The following is a 17,191-nucleotide window of genomic DNA, read 5'->3' as shown; positions in this document are numbered from 1 at the left end:
TGTCTCGGGCGATATCCACAAGCAGCGAGACACACAATGGACATGACATGACGCCAGTGACCCTAGGGCGGGCTCTACGAGTTTAACTCCTTGTCCCCGCCGTGCCACGCGCTCTCAACCAAACAACGGACCTCCTTACCGTTCCCTCCCGTCCAGAAACTGAGGAGACTATTTGGCCGGCGAGCCAAACGCAACCCCCATCTGGAATGCTGGAACCCTCCGGACCGTCCGTCCTTTCCAGAGCAGGAAGGTGCTTGGGCCGAAGGGCCAGTCTTCCACTTGGAAGGCTGGGAGGGCTTCTAGCGTACCGCTGCATGCTCGTCACGCCGGGCCACTGGAACCACAGTGAACCACAGAACCGAATCGCTGAACCACAGAGCCAAGAATTAACAGAACGGATTGAACTAACTGAACCAAACGGTAGGATTGCGGCGGAGTCCCGCCCCGACCCAATTGACATGCACCGGATGGAGTCGCCCAAGGTTTTGCCTAGCGGGCGAGCCCGACCACGGGCCGAACGCGGCCGCGCGGGCGCTTGCGGTGGCGATACAGTACTTGCAGCACCCTACTTCATGTATGAGGATGAAGGGAGGCAGTAAGCAGTAGGTCGTATGTTGTGTCGACTCGCGATATGCTTTATCGTACGGCTTCATGTCGGACATGCACAGTGGCTGGGGTAGATGCACTGTGCTGCGCATCAAACGTAAGTCCTGTAGGTTTTTAGTTGTTATTCTATTCTCTCTCTCTCTCTCTCTCTCTCTCTCTCTCTCGGGGCTGCAGAAGCGTAGTCCTGCTATATGTCTAGTTCCGTGTCTACGTCCTCATTCTTTGTTCTAGGCCCTCCGGAATGAAGGGGGTTATGGATTTAGTAGTTAATAGTACATAAGATGCTTTTTTTTTTGAAGCTGGAGGGGGCCACTGGCGAGATGTTCGCTTGGGCATGGTATGCAATTGGTGTGTGGGTGGACAAGCTTGTAGCCCCGCGCATCCCTAACGGTACGGGAGGGTATGTGGATGTGGTGAATGTGGGATGGAGTTGACGTACATACAGCTCGAGAGCCAATGCGGGCAGAGGGTCAAGCAAACGACTATCCGGGAATTCCTCTAATTGACGGGCCTCAATTTTCCCGGTTGACCTTCTCGGTAAAGTAGCTAGATGTGATGGCTGTGCAAGGTCGTGACCCTTTTACTGTCGCCGTTATCCTGCCAGAGGGGTAGAGTCCCAAAATGGCCATGTGCAGGTTTGCGGCTGCCCGCTCCATGGGTGGTTCACGATACCTATGCGGCCGGGCTCAGGTCACATTATTTACGGGGCGCATATGGCACGAGGTAAGAAGGAACGTGGGCAGGGAATTACAACGAAAAGGGTGAAAAGTGCGAGCAAGCGAGAGAGAAGAATACCAGCGTGTGTCGATCCATATCAAACACGGGAGTAAGAAAGGAAAATCAGATAGCACAGTATACAACGCCTGGTCCGACGACCCCTCTCATTTTTCCTGGCCATTTGCCCACCCGAAGCAGACCATTGTCCACCGATGAAAGGGAAGATCGAAATCGAGATCGAAATCGAATCGAAATCGATCTCATTTACTGATCGGGCATCACGACGCTGTTAAGGTACGTAACCTATTTCGAGGGGAGGAGCGGTCAGCAAGGGAACAGAAAAAAGGCTGCGGTAACTCCCCCTCGTTCCTCTCCAAAGCTGCAGCCCAAGTGTGACGGCTGTGTCCGTCGCCCATCTTGCGGCGCTGATTCGGCCGTGGGCCAACAGGAACGGACAACCGGGCCCAAGTGGCTAGCTCAGAAGGGAAACGGGCTAGTCAAAGGAGGGCAAAAAATCGCCGGGGGTGGGGGAGGAGTTTTTCAAGGCAGATAGCCGGAGCAGATAGATCACTCTCGTATAACGAGAGAAGAGGAGAACAAGTGGGAGGGTCTTGAATGCTGACGGGACTGGGAGGGCGCAGGCTTACGAAAGGCTCCATGACCTCGACCAGCGCGACGATCCGGTCCTGCGCATCCGCAGCCAGCATCTCTGTATCCGAGACAGGCCGTCCGAGAGTGAAACTGCGGAGTCGGAGCAATTGGATGTTTTCATTGTCCGCATCGTAGCCCTAGAGTTCATTTGTCGTTAGTCCTGTAGGCTGCCAGTATAGCAGTAAAAATTTCCCATTTGTCCGGTCCCTCAGGACTGCTGCTGGAACGTGGTTCGGGGAGGGGCCAAGGGTATCTCTTCCCAAAGCTGTGAGGCCCGTGGATCCCGGCGCCGAAGTGAACCATGGAACGAGAAGAGACGGCGCGAAGACGCAGCGTCCGACGCCGTCCCAAAGCTGGAGCCCGACCATCGCCCCCAGCTGAAACTTGCCAGGCGTGGCTCTCGGGGAAATCATAGCCTACTGGTCCGTCGCCCATGAGATGATTCCAAAACACGGGTTGCCTCTCCCGCCGACACCCGCGCGCCGGTCGTGTTTTCCGCCACCACTGCGCGACCCAGTACGAGGGACAGCACTGGGGGCTAGCGGGGAATGCTGTGGATTCCCAATCGCGAGGCCGCCCTTGTGTTGCTGGTTCCTGCCTTGCGTCGCCAAGCAGGGTATGATCCGTCCAGTCTATAGGGGACTGGATGGGCGATCCAGCGTGGGACGCGTCTAGGACGGCCGGGGTCAGGCGCCTCTCCCACGAGCCTGCAGCGGTTCCGTTGGTCACCGAGGCATTGTCGTGGCTAGAAGTCCCTGCTGCTCCGTTGAAATGGATGCAGAAATGATTTGGTTGGCCGGTGTCGGTCGGGTGATCAATGAAGTCCTCGATCACACACCATGCGACCAACGAACCAACCGCCCGGGCGGCCTCGGCGACCATTGAGAGACAATACGAATCAAGATGCCGGTAGGAACACCGCTGGCATCTACAATGATAACATCTCACAGCTTTGGGAGGGAAGGAATGACTAAAAAAGAACAGAATTGACACAGTTACATACCTTGGGCTTCGTCTTGAGGGCCGATTCCTTGTTGGCATCCGCAAACACCTTCACGACCGCATCGTCGTCATCGGACACTCCCTTCAGAAACTCGCGGCGCATGGCCGGCGCCCGAAGCACCCCCTTCCAGCGATCTGCGTTCTCGTCGATGTCCTCTCGGAGTGTTGCAAGCGGGCCAGCCTCTGGGTGCCAGAGGCCGCAGCCTAGTTACCACGAATTCGCATGAGTTCAGGTCGAAAGAGCACCGAAAGAAACAATCACAGCAACAGGCAGCATGGGTTGGAATAGCCACGAAGGGAGCAAGGGTGGGCGAGGTGTCGGACAAAAACAATAAGACCTACCCACAAAACAAGAGCCAGGCTGGAAGTGGACATAGTATGCTGCATAGGGGCCCTTCTTGCCCGTGCGGGACCTGTCGCGGTTGATGAGTGTGGTCCATCACCTTTCCCTCCTGTGAGCGAGGGCACTTACCACGCAGCCGAGAAATGAATCTATTCGTCCGTCAGCAGGGGCACACGCACACCGCTAATGAGCATCACAGTCACACAAGCGCCTCCATCACCCGCATCACCCGCCCTGGTAGGGGTTCGGCGGGAGGATCCGGTCATGCAGAAGCGACATACCTTGTACGGAAGAGGGTTCTTGCTGAACCGAATGTCGCGGTGGATGCGGAATACCTGGACGGCATTGGTCAGAGAAAGCAGGATTCCATGAGTTGCTGGACGCACCAGGTCTTTCACGGGCAGTTCGGGGACTGTACTGTCCTTCTCCGTGATCTTCGTGGTGAGGGTCTCGACGAATGTCTCAAAGTCCTTCTTTGCCGCGCGGTAATCGGGGTCGTGTCCTAGGGGACACCCAACAGTCAGTTTGCTCAGGAAGCCGCGCTGGCAACTACCAGCTAGCAGCTGGCAGATGGCAGCGCGCTGACGATGACTGGAGTGGCGCGAGGTCTACCTTTGAGCCATCCGCGATCGTTATTCTTCGCCAGATCCTGCAGGAAGCGCTTGGTGTTCGGATGCAGCGTCTCGTCGCGGTACGGGACATTGCCCGGGTCTCGCGCCTTGGGCTTGGGAATAAACACCTCCTTTCCCGGTCCCAAGCCCGTTCGCACACCCTCGCGCCACAGCTCTTTGTGCTTGAGGACATCCTCGTCTGTTGCAGCGCTGCGCGCTTGCTTCGCGTTCAAGCGGGACTTCTTGGAGGCCTCTTCGCCGTCGCTGGGCTCGTCCGGCACCGAGAAATTCTCCGAAGACCCATCGGAGTCCTTCGCATCATAAGCGGAGCCGGACTCGTCCTCGTCGGACTGGCTGGGTGATGCACCGGGCTCCACGGAGCTCTCGGGCTCAAAATACTTGCTCTTCTTGGCCGTGGACTTGACGGGTCTGCCTGCCAGGGAGACATTGGACTTGACCCTCTTGATCTCGGCTTGCGAGGTGGACAGCCTGGCCGAGGCTCGTCGCTTTGGCGCCGCCCGAGGCGCTTGCGGCGAGGCCGGAGCGGCCCGCGACGATCGTCGAGGCATGGTCGGACTCAAATAGATCTTCGTGACTGAAATTCAATGGTTAAATTATATGCAGTCTTCTGTCTTCCTTACAAACCCAGCCTCTGGTGGGGTTTTGTGTTGTACTGTAGACCGGCCACTGGAGTAGGTATGTTTTGCTTTGTTGTGGTCCCCGCCGAAGACAAGGAATCGTCTCAAATTTGCAAACGCCAGGAGCAAAGCGCCTCGCTAGAGTGAGATTGGTGAGCAAATAATTGTGGGGGGCTGCAAGATCGCAGATTCGGTCCAAGCGCCCGTGCAGCCGCTCAGATCAAAAAGAAAAGCAAGCTTGCCACGAGCAAAGGGGCCGCCGCATGCCTATTAAAACCGGCTTTTTTTTACTGTGTAATACGGACCGCGAGGGTGCCTGGAGTATGTTCCTTAGTACTGTAATCCCGCTCCACCTTTTGCGGTCTGAGACCCTCTTTCCCTCCTCCTTTTCTGCCCGGCTTTCTCGCTGACAGCGAACAATTTGACGAGGATCGCGGATATCGAACATTGCCGGACGATGGAACCCATGCTACGAATGCACGTCGCTAGGGTCATTTCGGGAGATTGTAGACTTATTGATTCCAGACTGAAGCTGCGGGAGCTCAAAGGACCCAATAAAGCTCCAATTCTTACCCTGCAAAAGTATGCCCATGGTCTTCAAGACCCGCAAAAGCGAGATCTAAGAAGGTCTGTCCATTCCAAATGTCGTGTACCCAGCTCTGCTATCCAAAGGGTCCGGAGATGAGAGCCCCTGTCCTTTGATCCGCGATATCAATGTATTGCCTAGTCTAGTCACCATGAGCAGTTGTGCTGGCGATGGGAAATGCCGTTGTCAGGGCGCGAAGGACGTTCCCTGCAAATAATCCGTTCCCTATGGGCCTTTAATAGGGGATTGAACGACCGCCGTCGGTGATGCCTAGGTTCCGTGTATGGGTGTCTTGCCCGTATCTTGCATCAGTCTTGTCGGTGCTGCGTGGTATACGCACTGCGTGTGGCCGTTGAGCGCCATTGCATCGATACAACGCAATGCGCCGTAGCCCTTTGTGTAATCCCCATCGTAGCCCCGCACTCTCGCTGGGAGCCGCGAGGGGTTGCTGCGATAACCATCACAATGACGACTCAGTCAGTCACAACATGTCTACCAGTCAAAAACAGGTCTTTGGGATAAAATTAATATCCATTAGGCTAGCGACTACCTCATCGATCCTCTCCACACGAAAGCATCCTTAATTACCATAAACTTCATTGCCGGCCACATCGCCATCCTGAAACAATCGGATGTCCTCAATCCGGAGAGAACATCAGGCGTTGTCGTCGGTTGCGCGTCGTGCTCTGCTGTAGATATTCGTGGAACACAGAGAAGTTTCTCCACTTTCAGAGATAATACAAGAGGTGCTGCATGTGCATGAGAAGAGTATGACATAGGAAATCCAAGAAAAGGAAAGTAAACACCGTGAAGGACCACCGTATATCAACGCGATTTGACCAGTCGATCGGCTTCTCGTGAACATCTCAAAAAATTGGTATCATCTCCCTGCTCATCACTCGTAGATTCAAGTTTGCCATTATCATTCACGATATCTCGAAGACAGCAGCGATCACATTGACATGAGACTCAGGTTATGGTTCAACATAGCCCGGCCATCTATCCTTCACATGCGGCCTACTGGGGGAACGCGCTTCCTCCAGAAAGGCCACGCCAGTGGCCGGAGGCGGAACCACGCGATCCGCGGGAGCCGCGGTGGGCAGGGGGAGCGGGAGGGCCAAGGGGGCGCCGGGAAGGGGGATCAGGGTCGTAGGGGTTGGGCCCCTGGCTGGGCCAGCGGGTCTCCTCGTGCGGCCGCGTGGAACCCGTTTGCTGGTGCCGAGGATTCGCGCGGGAAGTCGGCTGTCCAGAGGACAGCACGGAGGAAGTCTGTCGCGATGGCATCTGCGAGCTGCCAACAAGAGGCACGCCTCCGGGCTGGTTATCGACGGAGGCGTGGGTCGTGGTTGCCGAGGCCGGGCGCGGCATAATGCCGTGCGACGAGTACCGGGGCCGCTCGTTCTTCATCACATTATATCCGGTCGTAAGTAGGTTGACCAGGACCTGCTTCTCGTGCTGAATGGCTTCAGAGAACTTCTTCTCCGAGGTAACAGGGCCTCGCCACTCGAACCACTTCTTGCCGTAGGGCTCGAGGTACTCGGGGCGGGTGTGACAGTTTTTGAGACCCTCTGCAACATCACCGATCCGGCCCTTTGCAATCAGCATCGCGTAGAACTAAAAGACACATTAGTGATTGTCCGCAGAGATAGAAGGAATTTGTGAAAGCATATGGACTTGCCTCTAACGCGGTGGGGTTGTTAGGAGGTAGCCAGGTGAGTGTGTCGAAGGGGAAGTATGGGAGCCAGGCTTCATGCATACGACTCAGGATTTGCTGCTCATCACTGCAGGTTGCAAGGGTCCACTTCATCCGCGGGTTAAACGCCGGGCACTCGAGACCGGCACGAAGCAGCTCAGACAACAGGCGACGGTCCAAGCCGACGGTCCGTCCAGCACACAAGCGCTCAAGCAACGCCTCGATCATGGTTCGCAGCGTCTCGTAAAGCTTGTTACGAGCATGCACGGTGTACATGTTGACGGCGTACCACGGGAACTGTATATTCGGATATCCATATTAGCAAACAATTACCCTGGAAGATGAGGATCAAATTAATAAGTTCAATCATAGCATACCTTCCAGATGGTACTGATGATGGATTCGTAGGTTCGTTGGGGGACCTTTCCCGCGAACGCACTCTGAGGTATCCAGTCAGTTTCATGGCCACTAAGTAAGCAAAGTGAAGGGTAAGCACATACTCGGTGGGGCTCTTTGGCATGTCGAGCCACGCAGAACAGCTCCTCGTCAGTCATGAAGCCGACGAAGCCAGTGGACCACTCTTCATCTGCTCGCTTGGGCAGTTGCACCGGACGACCCGCCTCCCACCGGATGCACTTGGCCTTCGGAAACAAAGCCTTCAGGAGAGCATCCTGGGAGCTGAGCGAGACATCGACATGTCGGTTTCCCATGCGCGGGCCCTGGGAGACCTCGTGCAGACGGTCAATACGCGACACAGCTTCCCTGGCCTCGCTGTTGGTCACAAACTCTACGAAGCAGTCCATGGTCTTGCCAGTGGAGCGCTCCATGATGATGTGAATCGGGCAATCGCCAGAAAGACGAGCGCTGCGTCCAAAGAACTGGATCACCTCCTGACGAGTGACCGTGTAGGGAATCTGCATCAAAACACGCGCTTGTCAACTGCAAAGCGCGGTAAACAAGAAATATAGATGGTAGCAAAACTTACGTTCTCGATGAGAACAAAGCCGAGACTGGGGGGTTGCGAACTTCCACATTCGTGCCAATGGGGCACTCTGCCGGTGTCAAGATCTGATGCAGCAGCCGAGACTGATGCGCCTCCATCTGCTGCTGGTGCTGCTCCCGAAACAGAGAAGACACAGGGTAGTGAAACATATTGAAGGGATCTTTGGGTGTGTACTCCGTTTCGGTATCAGGGATGTGAGTGGGACGAACAGTAGAACAAGATGAGGATGAGGAAGATGAAGAAGATGAATGACGGCGAAACGGCCGGGGAGGGAGAGACTGGAGAAAGACGGTCAACCGAACCGAATCGACAGGGTGAGTAAGAACTGAGAGATCAAATCGATCAGCTGAGTTTGGCCTCACAGCCTCCGCAGGTACCTGCGAGATCTGAGATGGTGGTGAGATTATCTCAGGGTGCGGGCTATGAATGTGTTCGTGATGAGAGACAGGGTGGGAGGGAGGGAACGGAGACGAAGGACAAGACAGGGGGTGGAGGAACAGTGGCATAGATTCGTGGCAAAGAGTAGAAGCAGTAACAAGAACTGGATTGCTGCGCATGACACTCTGAGGCTCATCCGGAGAAGAGCTTGAGTGGCCATCTGTAGAGCAATCTTGTGTCAACGGTCCTGCAAACTTGAAATTTTCCCAGTGCTGGAGTTGTTCCTGCGCATCGCCTTGCAGGCTCGTAGAAGAACCATTCAAAACAGGTACGAAAGGAGCCTCTCCAGAGTCATCCTCGCGTCGCTGTGATTGGTCCATCCTCGATATATGTAGATGGGCGTGGTAATTCCACGAGATTGAGATTAATGAGGTAGGCGGTCTGAGATATTGAGGTGACAGATAGGCAGTAAGGTGAAAGCGTGGAGATACACGGGTAGTGAAGAAAGGAGGGAAACCAGCCACGCACCACCTTCCGAAACAGGCAATTATCAACCCTAACTTTCATATACCTGAGAAAGCACCTACCATAGCCAGACAGATAAGGCAGGAACAAGCATTGCTCCTCAAGGCAATCGAACAGCAGATAAAGGAGCGACGCCGAAGATATCGGGCTGGCAATCCATCGTTGGCGGCAAGTCTACCTCCGGAGATGAAAGCCTGCAATTTCGTTGTCTATGGCCAGGTCCAAGGCCTGTTGGCTATGGGATAGCTTGTGTGGCAAACAGATCCAAAGCTCTTATGCGCCAGGTGATGAATGCCGAAAATATTGCTTCCAGCGTTATTACCTCAAGCACTGGTACTCGAGCGCCAATATCCGTCAAAGTCAATCAACACCAAGGAACATTTGGAAGGATGTGTAAGCAGAAGTCTGTTGGACAGAAAATAAATGGAAGATTTCATTGCGAGACGGCGCAGCCTGTATAATACAGGAATGGTGAGAACACAAGGTCATTGTATCATGGAGTTGCTCTGCAACTGGGGAAACGCCAGGGATTTAATCAAACTAGAATTCCATCAGCAGGGCCTCTCAATTATGGCGTTGAGGTGTTCATACCGGAGTTAGGAAGGATTCGGCTACGAATCGAGCGCGGGCATTGAGCTAGAGCACATTAGTCGCCACCGATAGGGAAAGGAAGCATAGAGGAGCAAGAACAACTTACGAAGAGCTTCATCTCCGAAACTTTTTGCGGCACACTGTCAGGGCTTTTCTCGGGAATCTAGATTGGGGAGCAAAAACACTTACTTTCCTTGTCAACCTCCTCCATACTGATTTCGTTGTTAGCACTTGAGTCTCCCCTTGTCGGACAGCTACGGCGTATAGCATGAACTCACAATTGAATCACGAAATCGACTAGTTTATGCTTCAGCATGGCCTCGGTGTGCGCATTTGTTATCAGAAATGAGATGTCGTAGCCCTGGGCGTATCTGTCAGCGACATGCGTATAAAAGTATTGGTAGCGATGGCTGAGTCAAGAACAGCCGGGTATAATAGGTGCAGTCGGAGACAGTCTTAGAAGAGAGGATGAGATGAAAGACGGATCGATGGTACACACCGGCATGGGCTTCCTCCGCAGGATGAAGAACGACTCCGCGCGCTAGTTGGTCACAGTTAGCAATGCGGCACACCAAATACACACAAGGAACTCATACCTGTGTGAGAAAACGTGTGAACTTGTGAACTAGGATGTGTTCGATCTCATCCGCCTGTTTGATCCTGATCGAAAAGCGTACAGAGTTGACACCTAGCTTTGAATTAGCAAAGGAAGGCGAAGGGAAAGAAGTTACGGATGCACTGACTAGGTTCGATGAGGACCTTCTCGTGCTCGTTTCGGCTAATTGTGACCGGGTTCAGAATAAGCTCCGGAGAGCTTCCAGCTTCCACCTCCGGGACATTGCTAGGGAATTGGTTAGTTTATGTTGATGTTCGCTTGTTCGGAGTCAGTGTAATCGTACTGGCGCTCGCTGGTTTGGGAAGCGAAATTCGAAACTAGTAGTGAATTAGTGTGGCCCGCACATGCTAGAAAGAATGCCATCATATCATACCCGCAAGAGCAGCCGTGAGACTCACACGGACACACTGCAAATAGGGGCGGAGGCTTTGGGACTTGTCGAGGTTAGTAGTTGACATGCGGTGTTGCCCGGGTCGCCGTACCATGATGTATTGAGGAAGCGTTCTGTGGTTCCAGGAAAACCCAAAGCAAAATCGATTGCTTATAAAGACCCAGCAGGCCTTGCGAAATCCCGTCGTTCCTGGTAAACTTCGTTAATCGGTAGAGAACGTGAAGCTAGGCGACAGGAGATGGAGGGGTGCAGGCGGAGGTTCCGCGTCCCAAGCCGCCGGGAGGGAAGGCGGTGACGTAGCGTTTGTTTTCTGCCCCACGGCCTTCGAGCACCTTCCCCGGAGCTGCAAGCTGTCTACTCTCGGCAACCTTTCCATCACTACTTGCAGTTTCAGCATTTCTCTCCCCAAGGCGAACAGAAAATATGGCGTCTATACCAAGTAAGTCCTATACGTTGCCCTTGTAGCTCACGTCGAGATGACTAATCACTCTCCAGTCATCGTGAAGCATGCGGGCAAACGCCACGAAGTTGAGCTCGATCCCGAGGCAAACGGCGAAACATTGAAATACCAGCTATTCTCCTTGACAGGTGTTGAGCCCGACCGACAAAAGGTGTTGGTGAAAGGCGGTCAGCTTAAGGATGACACCCCCCTCGCCTCCCTCAAGGCCAAGCCAGGGCAAGTCTTCATGATGATGGGCACGCCGTCTGGAGACCAAGGCGCTGGGGATCTCGGCCGGCCTAAGGAGGCAGTGAAATTTTATGAGGATATGACTGAGGCCGAGGTCGCACGGCAAGAGTGGGCGACTCCCGCTGGTCTACAAAATCTGGGAAATACATGCTATCTGAACTCCACCCTCCAAACCCTGCGAAGCGTCCCAGAGTTGCAGCAAGAGCTTCAACGGTATCAGCCAAGCGGCCGATCTGGTCAGTCAGGTCTTGCCGACCTTAGCAGCTTCGGTCTGAGTGGCTTGGGCGGCTCGAATGATCTGGCCGCTTCGCTACGCGATTTGTTCAAGCAGATGTCCGAGACCCAAGAAGGCGTCCCGCCTCTAATGTTCCTCAATGCCCTTCGCACTATCTTTCCCCAATTTGCACAAAGGGATCGTAACGGACATGGTTACGCACAGCAGGACGCCGAGGAAGCGTGGTCGCAGATCGTGAACCAACTTCGCAACAAGCTGACCATTGCCGATGAAAAGGATGATTCTGCGCCGCGCGTCTCATTTATCGACAAGTACATGGCCGGTCAATTCGACTCTGTCACCGAGTGCGATGATTTGGCAGCTAAAGAGGCCGGCGAAGAGTCCAACAAGTCCTCTGACGTTTTCTTCAAATTAGATTGCCACATCGGAAAGGAAACCAACCACCTTCAGGATGGTATCATGGCAGGCCTAGAAGAGCAGATAGAGAAGCAGTCTCCGACACTCGGCCGCAATGCTCTATATACGAAACGGTCGCGCATCTCTCGCCTGCCGAAATACCTGGCCGTGCACTTTGTGCGCTTCTTCTGGAAGCGCGAGACCCAGAAGAAGGCCAAGATTATGCGCAAGGTGACTTTCCCAGTCGAGCTTGATATTGTGGAATTTTGCACCGAGGAGCTTAGGAAGCAACTCGTGCCTGTCCGCGACAAGGTTCGGGAGATCCGCAAGGACGAGTTGGACATCGAGCGTTCTCGCAAACGTCAGAGGCTGAACCAAAAGCGGGAGGGGGAGGCAGAGGCAGAGGCCGGAGGAGAGAAAGAGCCGATGCAGAAGAAGAAAGAAGCTGCAGAGAACAAGAGCAAGGCCAACGACAAGGACGGCGACACCGCCATGGAGGAGGATTTCAAAACCGATGCCGAGTATGAGGCGGAGAAGACAGAAGCTATCAAGGCTGCCAAGAAGGAGCTTTCTGATCTCATCAACCAGAACTCTTCTGCGGATAGCGGAACCAACCAGTCTGGTCTGTATGAGCTCCGGGGTGTCATCACCCACCAGGGCGCAAGCGCCGACAGCGGTCACTACACCGCGTATGTTAAGCAGCAGCCACGCAAGTCGAATGACTCCCAGCCTGGAGAAAAGCGCCGCGAGGAGGAGGATGTCGGCAAATGGTGGTGGTTCAACGATGACAAGGTGACCGAGGTAGAAGCCGAGAAAATCGAGACTCTCTCTGGTGGTGGTAAGTCTATACATAATTAATCTCCGCTTGATGATATCGCTAACATGGCTCTCAGGCGAGTCCCACTCGGCTCTTATTCTACTCTACCGAGCGATTGAGCTTCCTGCATTGGAGGAGTGATTTACCCGATCTTGATCTTGATGCTACACTATTCCGCCCCCTAGTCTGCGACCAGCAAGGAACCCCTCCCTAGATGAATAGAAACGATGACCACGAGTCGACGCAGAAATTTACTTTGAATTATGGTATTTGATGATCTTCTGATTTAGTTCATATTTTCTTCCTCGGTAAACATAGGCCAAACACTTTCCACCTCTCTCTCACCCCCAATATTTAAAATGTCACGTGATTCAAACCTCGGTGCTCGCGCAGCTTTCCGATCCATTCTGGCTTCGCTATCCTTCAGCGGACTGGCGATGTGACCACAATGCATTCCCGCAGGATTCTACAACTTCCGCTCCGTGCGCATGCACCACGAGTGCATACAACCTCGCAGTTCCCTCTTGCACCGAGATACCCTATCCGGAATGTCAGCACTGCCGCATCCCACACCACCTCCGCCCGACGGTCGCGATGGACGCGCCGTTTTATCTACCTGGGAATCTTCGGAGCACTTGGGATTAGCGTGGGACAATGGATGGACAAGAAGATCTCCGCACCTCCAGCTCCTGGAACGCCCGAGGACAAGCTGCAGTTGCAAGACATCCAACAGGTCTTCGATGTTGGTCTTCCGATAGTGCAAAGGCTGCGCAGGGACCCCGATTACGTGGAAATGGGCGTCTATCAGAACTACTCGGAAAAGAGCAAGGCAAATCGACTGACTTCAGGTCCGCTGGCTGGAAGCAGAGGCTTTGGGTTGCAGGTGAGTGGCTAGAGCTTCTCGGCTTGCATCGCTCGGCGGGCGCACTGGGCCTCCCCGTTGCAGCTATGTGCAGGGATGAACCAGCAACTGCCGAGCTCTTCCAGTGCCGAACCTTGGGATCCCGGCTTGCTCTGACAGGTTTTATATCCAACAGAAAGTCTTTTGGAATGAAAAGGAGCATCAGCTGGTTAGCGTGGTGTTCATGGGATCGGGTATCGAGGGATGGCCAACAATGGTGCACGGCGGCGCCCTTGGTACTATAATCGACGAGAACCTCGGCCGCGCTGCCATTCGACATTTCCCTGCCCAAACGGGCGTAACTGCGAACCTCAACATCAACTATCGCGCTCCTGTCTACTCGGACAGCTTCTGGTCTCTCCACACAACTCTCGACCCGGAGCGGAGCACGGACCGGAAGGCGTATGTCACCTGCGAACTGCGCGACATGACTGGCCGTGTTTGTGTTGAGGCAACGGGTCTCTTTGTTGTCCCAAAAAAGCTAAAGTTGGCGAAGCTCGGCGACCACTTCTAGACAATTTTCCGAGTGATGAACTCATAGTCATAGGTGTGGCAATTGGACAGACAAGCCAGCCTGATTTCGATGACTCAACCAGTAAATAAGTTGGTGGGAAGAATCCACCCAAGTGTCGGCGTGTTAGACTCGCCAACCAATCTAAAATGCCTTTATTTTTGGGCCTTTTGCGCCTAACCGAGAAGGTGGCGATCGAGGCTCAAGGCTCAAAGGGGGCAAGTACACCCTCCCCGAGACCTCGGTCATGTACCATAGTTCCAACTTTGTTTCCTCTTTTCACTTAGTTAATTTTCAGGGGGATCCAGCGGGGAGACCTTTTCCCTTGTACCCCGTACATAAGTTCCATTCGTGTGTATGAAGGCGCCCAATCTGAAGATGCAGGCAAGCCCCCGTCAGCAACCAACCCGCGCAGACCGCGACCTAGTGAATCTTGGCGAGCGTAGTCTTCGGGAGGTCGCAGGCTGGTTACAGTTTCGGGGCTGATCCGATTGCGGTACTGCGCCCGGACTGACGGGGTCGAGGCCCACAATTGATGATGATAGCATTCACTTTCTCCGCGTTTTTCCCCGCATTCCGCATCCCGCCAGGGCGGGGCTCGGCCCCAAGACGCCCAGGAAAAACAAGACAACCTAAGAAACACTAAGCGTGCCTCGGTATTTTCTTGATTTCGAGTTCTGGAATCCCGGCTATCGCTTATAAGCTCTCCTTCCTATTGCGTGTTCACTTTGACATGGCGGGCATTCCCCCCGATTGGCTGGCTGGCTTACGGCTTGCCCCGATATACGTAGATAGGTGGGGGGCCTCCTTTTGTTTCGGTGCTAGCTGGCCGTTTCATGAGGAGGATCCCTTCTTGTCGAAGATTTATATCTGCTGCCCTCCCCACTCGAGTGGAGTGGGCCGAGATAGCGCTGCACTGGGCACTGGGATCTCCTTTCAGGCTCTCTTCTGTCTTTCGCTCTAGCGACAGTCTTGAATTCTGAGCATCGTACTATTGCTGTACACACCCTGCCGACTATGACTGGGTCAATTGACCATCAGACTCCGGCGCATGCCGATGAGAAGGGCATCGCGCAGCACCAGGAGAGCAGCGATCTGGAGAACCGTCCTAGCCACCACGAGGTGGCCGATAGCGGTTCCAATGAGGTAGAGCTTCATGAGTCCGAGAAGGACATTCCGGTAAGAGATTGGAGGCCTACAATAAATATTCGAATACTAATTGCAGTATCTAGATGACCTTCCGCCGCTTCATGGGATTCACTTCCATGGCCTTCCTGTGGACTGGCAGTCAAATTCCCGTTTATCTTTTTGGTACGACTCGACCCCGATTTACACACAAAGTGTCTGCTAACCTCTTCAACAGGAGGTATTCCTCCCTACATCTATGGATCGATTGGTGGGGCGGACCGTTGGATCTGGTTTGTAAGTACCCCGTCTCACCCAAATACCAATCTAAGCACTAACCCCTGGGCTTCACAGGTTCTTGCAAATCTTCTCGCTCTGGCAGGTGTCTGTCCGTTTGTCGGATCTCTTTCCGACTTGATCGGTCGTCGCTATGTTGCCATCCTCGGTGCCTGTCTCGTCTGTCTTGGCATGATCGTTAGCAGCACGGCGCATGAAATGAATACCTTCATCGGTGGGTCGAGTTCCTTGGCTAAGCTACTTAGCTGCATCTACTAACTACATAAACCAGCTGGTATGGCCATTGCTGGTGCTGGCGCCGGTATTAACGAGCTGACTGCGCTGGCTGCAACCTCGGAAATGGCACCAACCCGCAAGCGTGGTGTCTATGTCGCCGTCCTGATTTTCACCATCGTGCCATTCTGCCCTTCTGTCCTGTGGGCTCAGCTCATCGCCTACCATAGCACTTGGCGCTATGTTGGCGCCTTTTGCGGTGCATGGAATGGCTTTGGTCTTTTGATAACCATTCTCTTCTACAACCCTCCTCCTCGTGTCAACTCTCTTGGATTGAGCCGGAAGGAAATTATTAGCCGGATCGACTTTGTCGGTGGCTTCTTAAGCATCACCGGGCTGATTGTCTTTATGGCTGGTATGCAGTGGGGTGGTTATATGGTATGCATGGATTCAAATTGCTGCCTCTGGCTGCGCTAATTCATTTGTCTTGTTTCTTGCAGTACCCCTGGAGCTCCGCTCACGTCCTCGCCCCCCTTATTATCGGCTTCCTGATGCTGGTTGCCTTCGGCTTTTGGGAAGTTTACGGCGCCAAATACCCCATCTTCCCTACGCGGTTGAAGCAGGAACCTCGGACCCTTGGTCTGACCCTGGTCATCACCTTCATTTCCGGAGCGAACTTCTTCTCCGTGCTCATGTTCTGGCCTACGGAGTCTTTCAATGTATACGGACACGACCCCGTTGATGTCGGTGTTCGCAGTTTGCCTATTGGTTTTGGCATCTTGTCTGGCGCCTGCATTGTGCTTGTCCTTTTGAGTGTGTTCCGCGGGCACAACAAGGAGCTCCTAATTGTGAGCAGTGTTCTTATGACAGCTGGTAAATGATTGTATCGACTTGGTGACATTAAAAGCCGCTAACTCCTCATGACAGGTTGTGGCGCTTTAGCTATTGGTCGAGTTGACAATCTCTATCAGATGTGGGGGCTTCTCATCTTGGCCGGTCTTGGAATTGGTGGAATTGTCGTTCCTGCCTCGATTATCACCACCATCATCTGTCCCGATGACCTGATCGCCACCATCTCCGCTCTCACGCTCTCCATTCGCGTCGTGGGGGGCAGTGTCGGTTACACCATCTACTACAACGTCTTCATTTCAAAGTTTGTTCCGGCGGCGAAGCACTATATTGGCGGTGTGATGGTAACCCAGCTTAACATTACTAGCGTGGAGGTTATCACTGAAGTCATTGAACTTACAGGTGCTTCATTGTTGACTGAGATCCAGAAGGTTCCCGGTATTGCTGGCAACGAGACCGCGTATCAAATGGTAGTCGCGGCGGGCCAGATCGCATATGCCGAGTCCTACAAATGGGTTTATTACGTCAGTATCGCATTCGGTATTGTTTCGATCCTGGCATCATGCTTCTTGGGCAATATCAGCAAGTACATGACCGATCATGTGGCAGTCGTGATGTGAGCGGAAGCCCGAAAATGTGTACCAACGTATTGTGTTTACGGCGTTGATGAGGTCTGACGATGGGTTGACTATTTTGATACAAACAATAAATTATCTATGTCTTGTCTCTTATAATCGATATTCAAATTTCAAATTCTAATCATTCGAAAAATAATGGACTGGTACCTCTTCAGACTAAATAAAGTACC

General features: G+C 53.6%; 7 protein-coding genes across 7 annotated transcripts; 3 read left to right on the top strand and 4 right to left on the bottom strand.

Moving 5' to 3' along the window:
* Nucleotides 1-1,820: 1,820 nt before the first annotated feature.
* On the bottom strand, nt 1,821-4,499 carry N7482_004930 (DUF2461 domain-containing protein; the record flags this gene model as incomplete). The annotated part of the gene is made up of 8 exons (XM_056687055.1): nt 1,821-2,111; nt 2,275-2,895; nt 2,978-3,180; nt 3,319-3,389; nt 3,449-3,468; nt 3,601-3,654; nt 3,706-3,821; nt 3,932-4,499. 8 exons carry the CDS (start codon nt 4,497-4,499, stop codon nt 1,821-1,823), a joined length of 1,944 nt encoding a protein of 647 aa, XP_056542610.1.
* Nucleotides 4,500-6,171: 1,672 nt separating this feature from the next.
* Nucleotides 6,172-7,674, bottom strand: N7482_004929 (uncharacterized protein; the record flags this gene model as incomplete). Its single annotated transcript, XM_056687054.1, has 4 exons — nt 6,172-6,768; nt 6,833-7,144; nt 7,225-7,287; nt 7,348-7,674. 4 exons carry the CDS (start codon nt 7,672-7,674, stop codon nt 6,172-6,174), a joined length of 1,299 nt encoding a protein of 432 aa, XP_056542609.1.
* Nucleotides 7,675-7,828: 154 nt separating this feature from the next.
* N7482_004928 (uncharacterized protein) lies at nt 7,829-8,608 on the bottom strand (the record flags this gene model as incomplete). Its single annotated transcript, XM_056687053.1, has 1 exon — nt 7,829-8,608. The coding sequence occupies one exon, from the start codon at nt 8,606-8,608 to the stop codon at nt 7,829-7,831; it is 780 nt and encodes a 259-aa protein (XP_056542608.1).
* Nucleotides 8,609-9,284: 676 nt separating this feature from the next.
* N7482_004927 (actin-related protein 2/3 complex subunit 4 family protein) lies at nt 9,285-10,445 on the bottom strand (the record flags this gene model as incomplete). Its single annotated transcript, XM_056687052.1, has 11 exons — nt 9,285-9,293; nt 9,345-9,389; nt 9,451-9,470; nt 9,534-9,556; nt 9,623-9,705; nt 9,844-9,885; nt 9,941-10,032; nt 10,088-10,185; nt 10,244-10,277; nt 10,334-10,394; nt 10,443-10,445. The coding sequence occupies 11 exons, from the start codon at nt 10,443-10,445 to the stop codon at nt 9,285-9,287; spliced, it is 510 nt and encodes a 169-aa protein (XP_056542607.1).
* A 382-nt stretch (nt 10,446-10,827) lies between these two features.
* N7482_004926 (ubiquitin-specific protease UBP6) lies at nt 10,828-12,628 on the top strand (the record flags this gene model as incomplete). Its single annotated transcript, XM_056687051.1, has 2 exons — nt 10,828-12,508; nt 12,564-12,628. 2 exons carry the CDS (start codon nt 10,828-10,830, stop codon nt 12,626-12,628), a joined length of 1,746 nt encoding a protein of 581 aa, XP_056542606.1.
* Nucleotides 12,629-12,935: 307 nt separating this feature from the next.
* N7482_004925 (PaaI family thioesterase) lies at nt 12,936-13,902 on the top strand (the record flags this gene model as incomplete). Its single annotated transcript, XM_056687050.1, has 2 exons — nt 12,936-13,370; nt 13,525-13,902. 2 exons carry the CDS (start codon nt 12,936-12,938, stop codon nt 13,900-13,902), a joined length of 813 nt encoding a protein of 270 aa, XP_056542605.1.
* Nucleotides 13,903-14,916: 1,014 nt separating this feature from the next.
* On the top strand, nt 14,917-17,003 carry N7482_004924 (putative MFS drug efflux pump; the record flags this gene model as incomplete). The annotated part of the gene is made up of 7 exons (XM_056687049.1): nt 14,917-15,078; nt 15,132-15,210; nt 15,266-15,321; nt 15,379-15,535; nt 15,593-15,972; nt 16,035-16,407; nt 16,462-17,003. 7 exons carry the CDS (start codon nt 14,917-14,919, stop codon nt 17,001-17,003), a joined length of 1,749 nt encoding a protein of 582 aa, XP_056542604.1.
* Nucleotides 17,004-17,191: the final 188 nt, after the last annotated feature.

This window comes from Penicillium canariense, assembly GCF_028826845.1.
Source record: "Penicillium canariense strain IBT 26290 chromosome Unknown utg000003l_segment0_segment0, whole genome shotgun sequence".
In the NCBI taxonomy this organism is placed as follows: Eukaryota; Fungi; Ascomycota; class Eurotiomycetes; order Eurotiales; family Aspergillaceae; genus Penicillium; species Penicillium canariense.
This window is presented reverse-complemented; position numbering and strand designations above follow the sequence as displayed.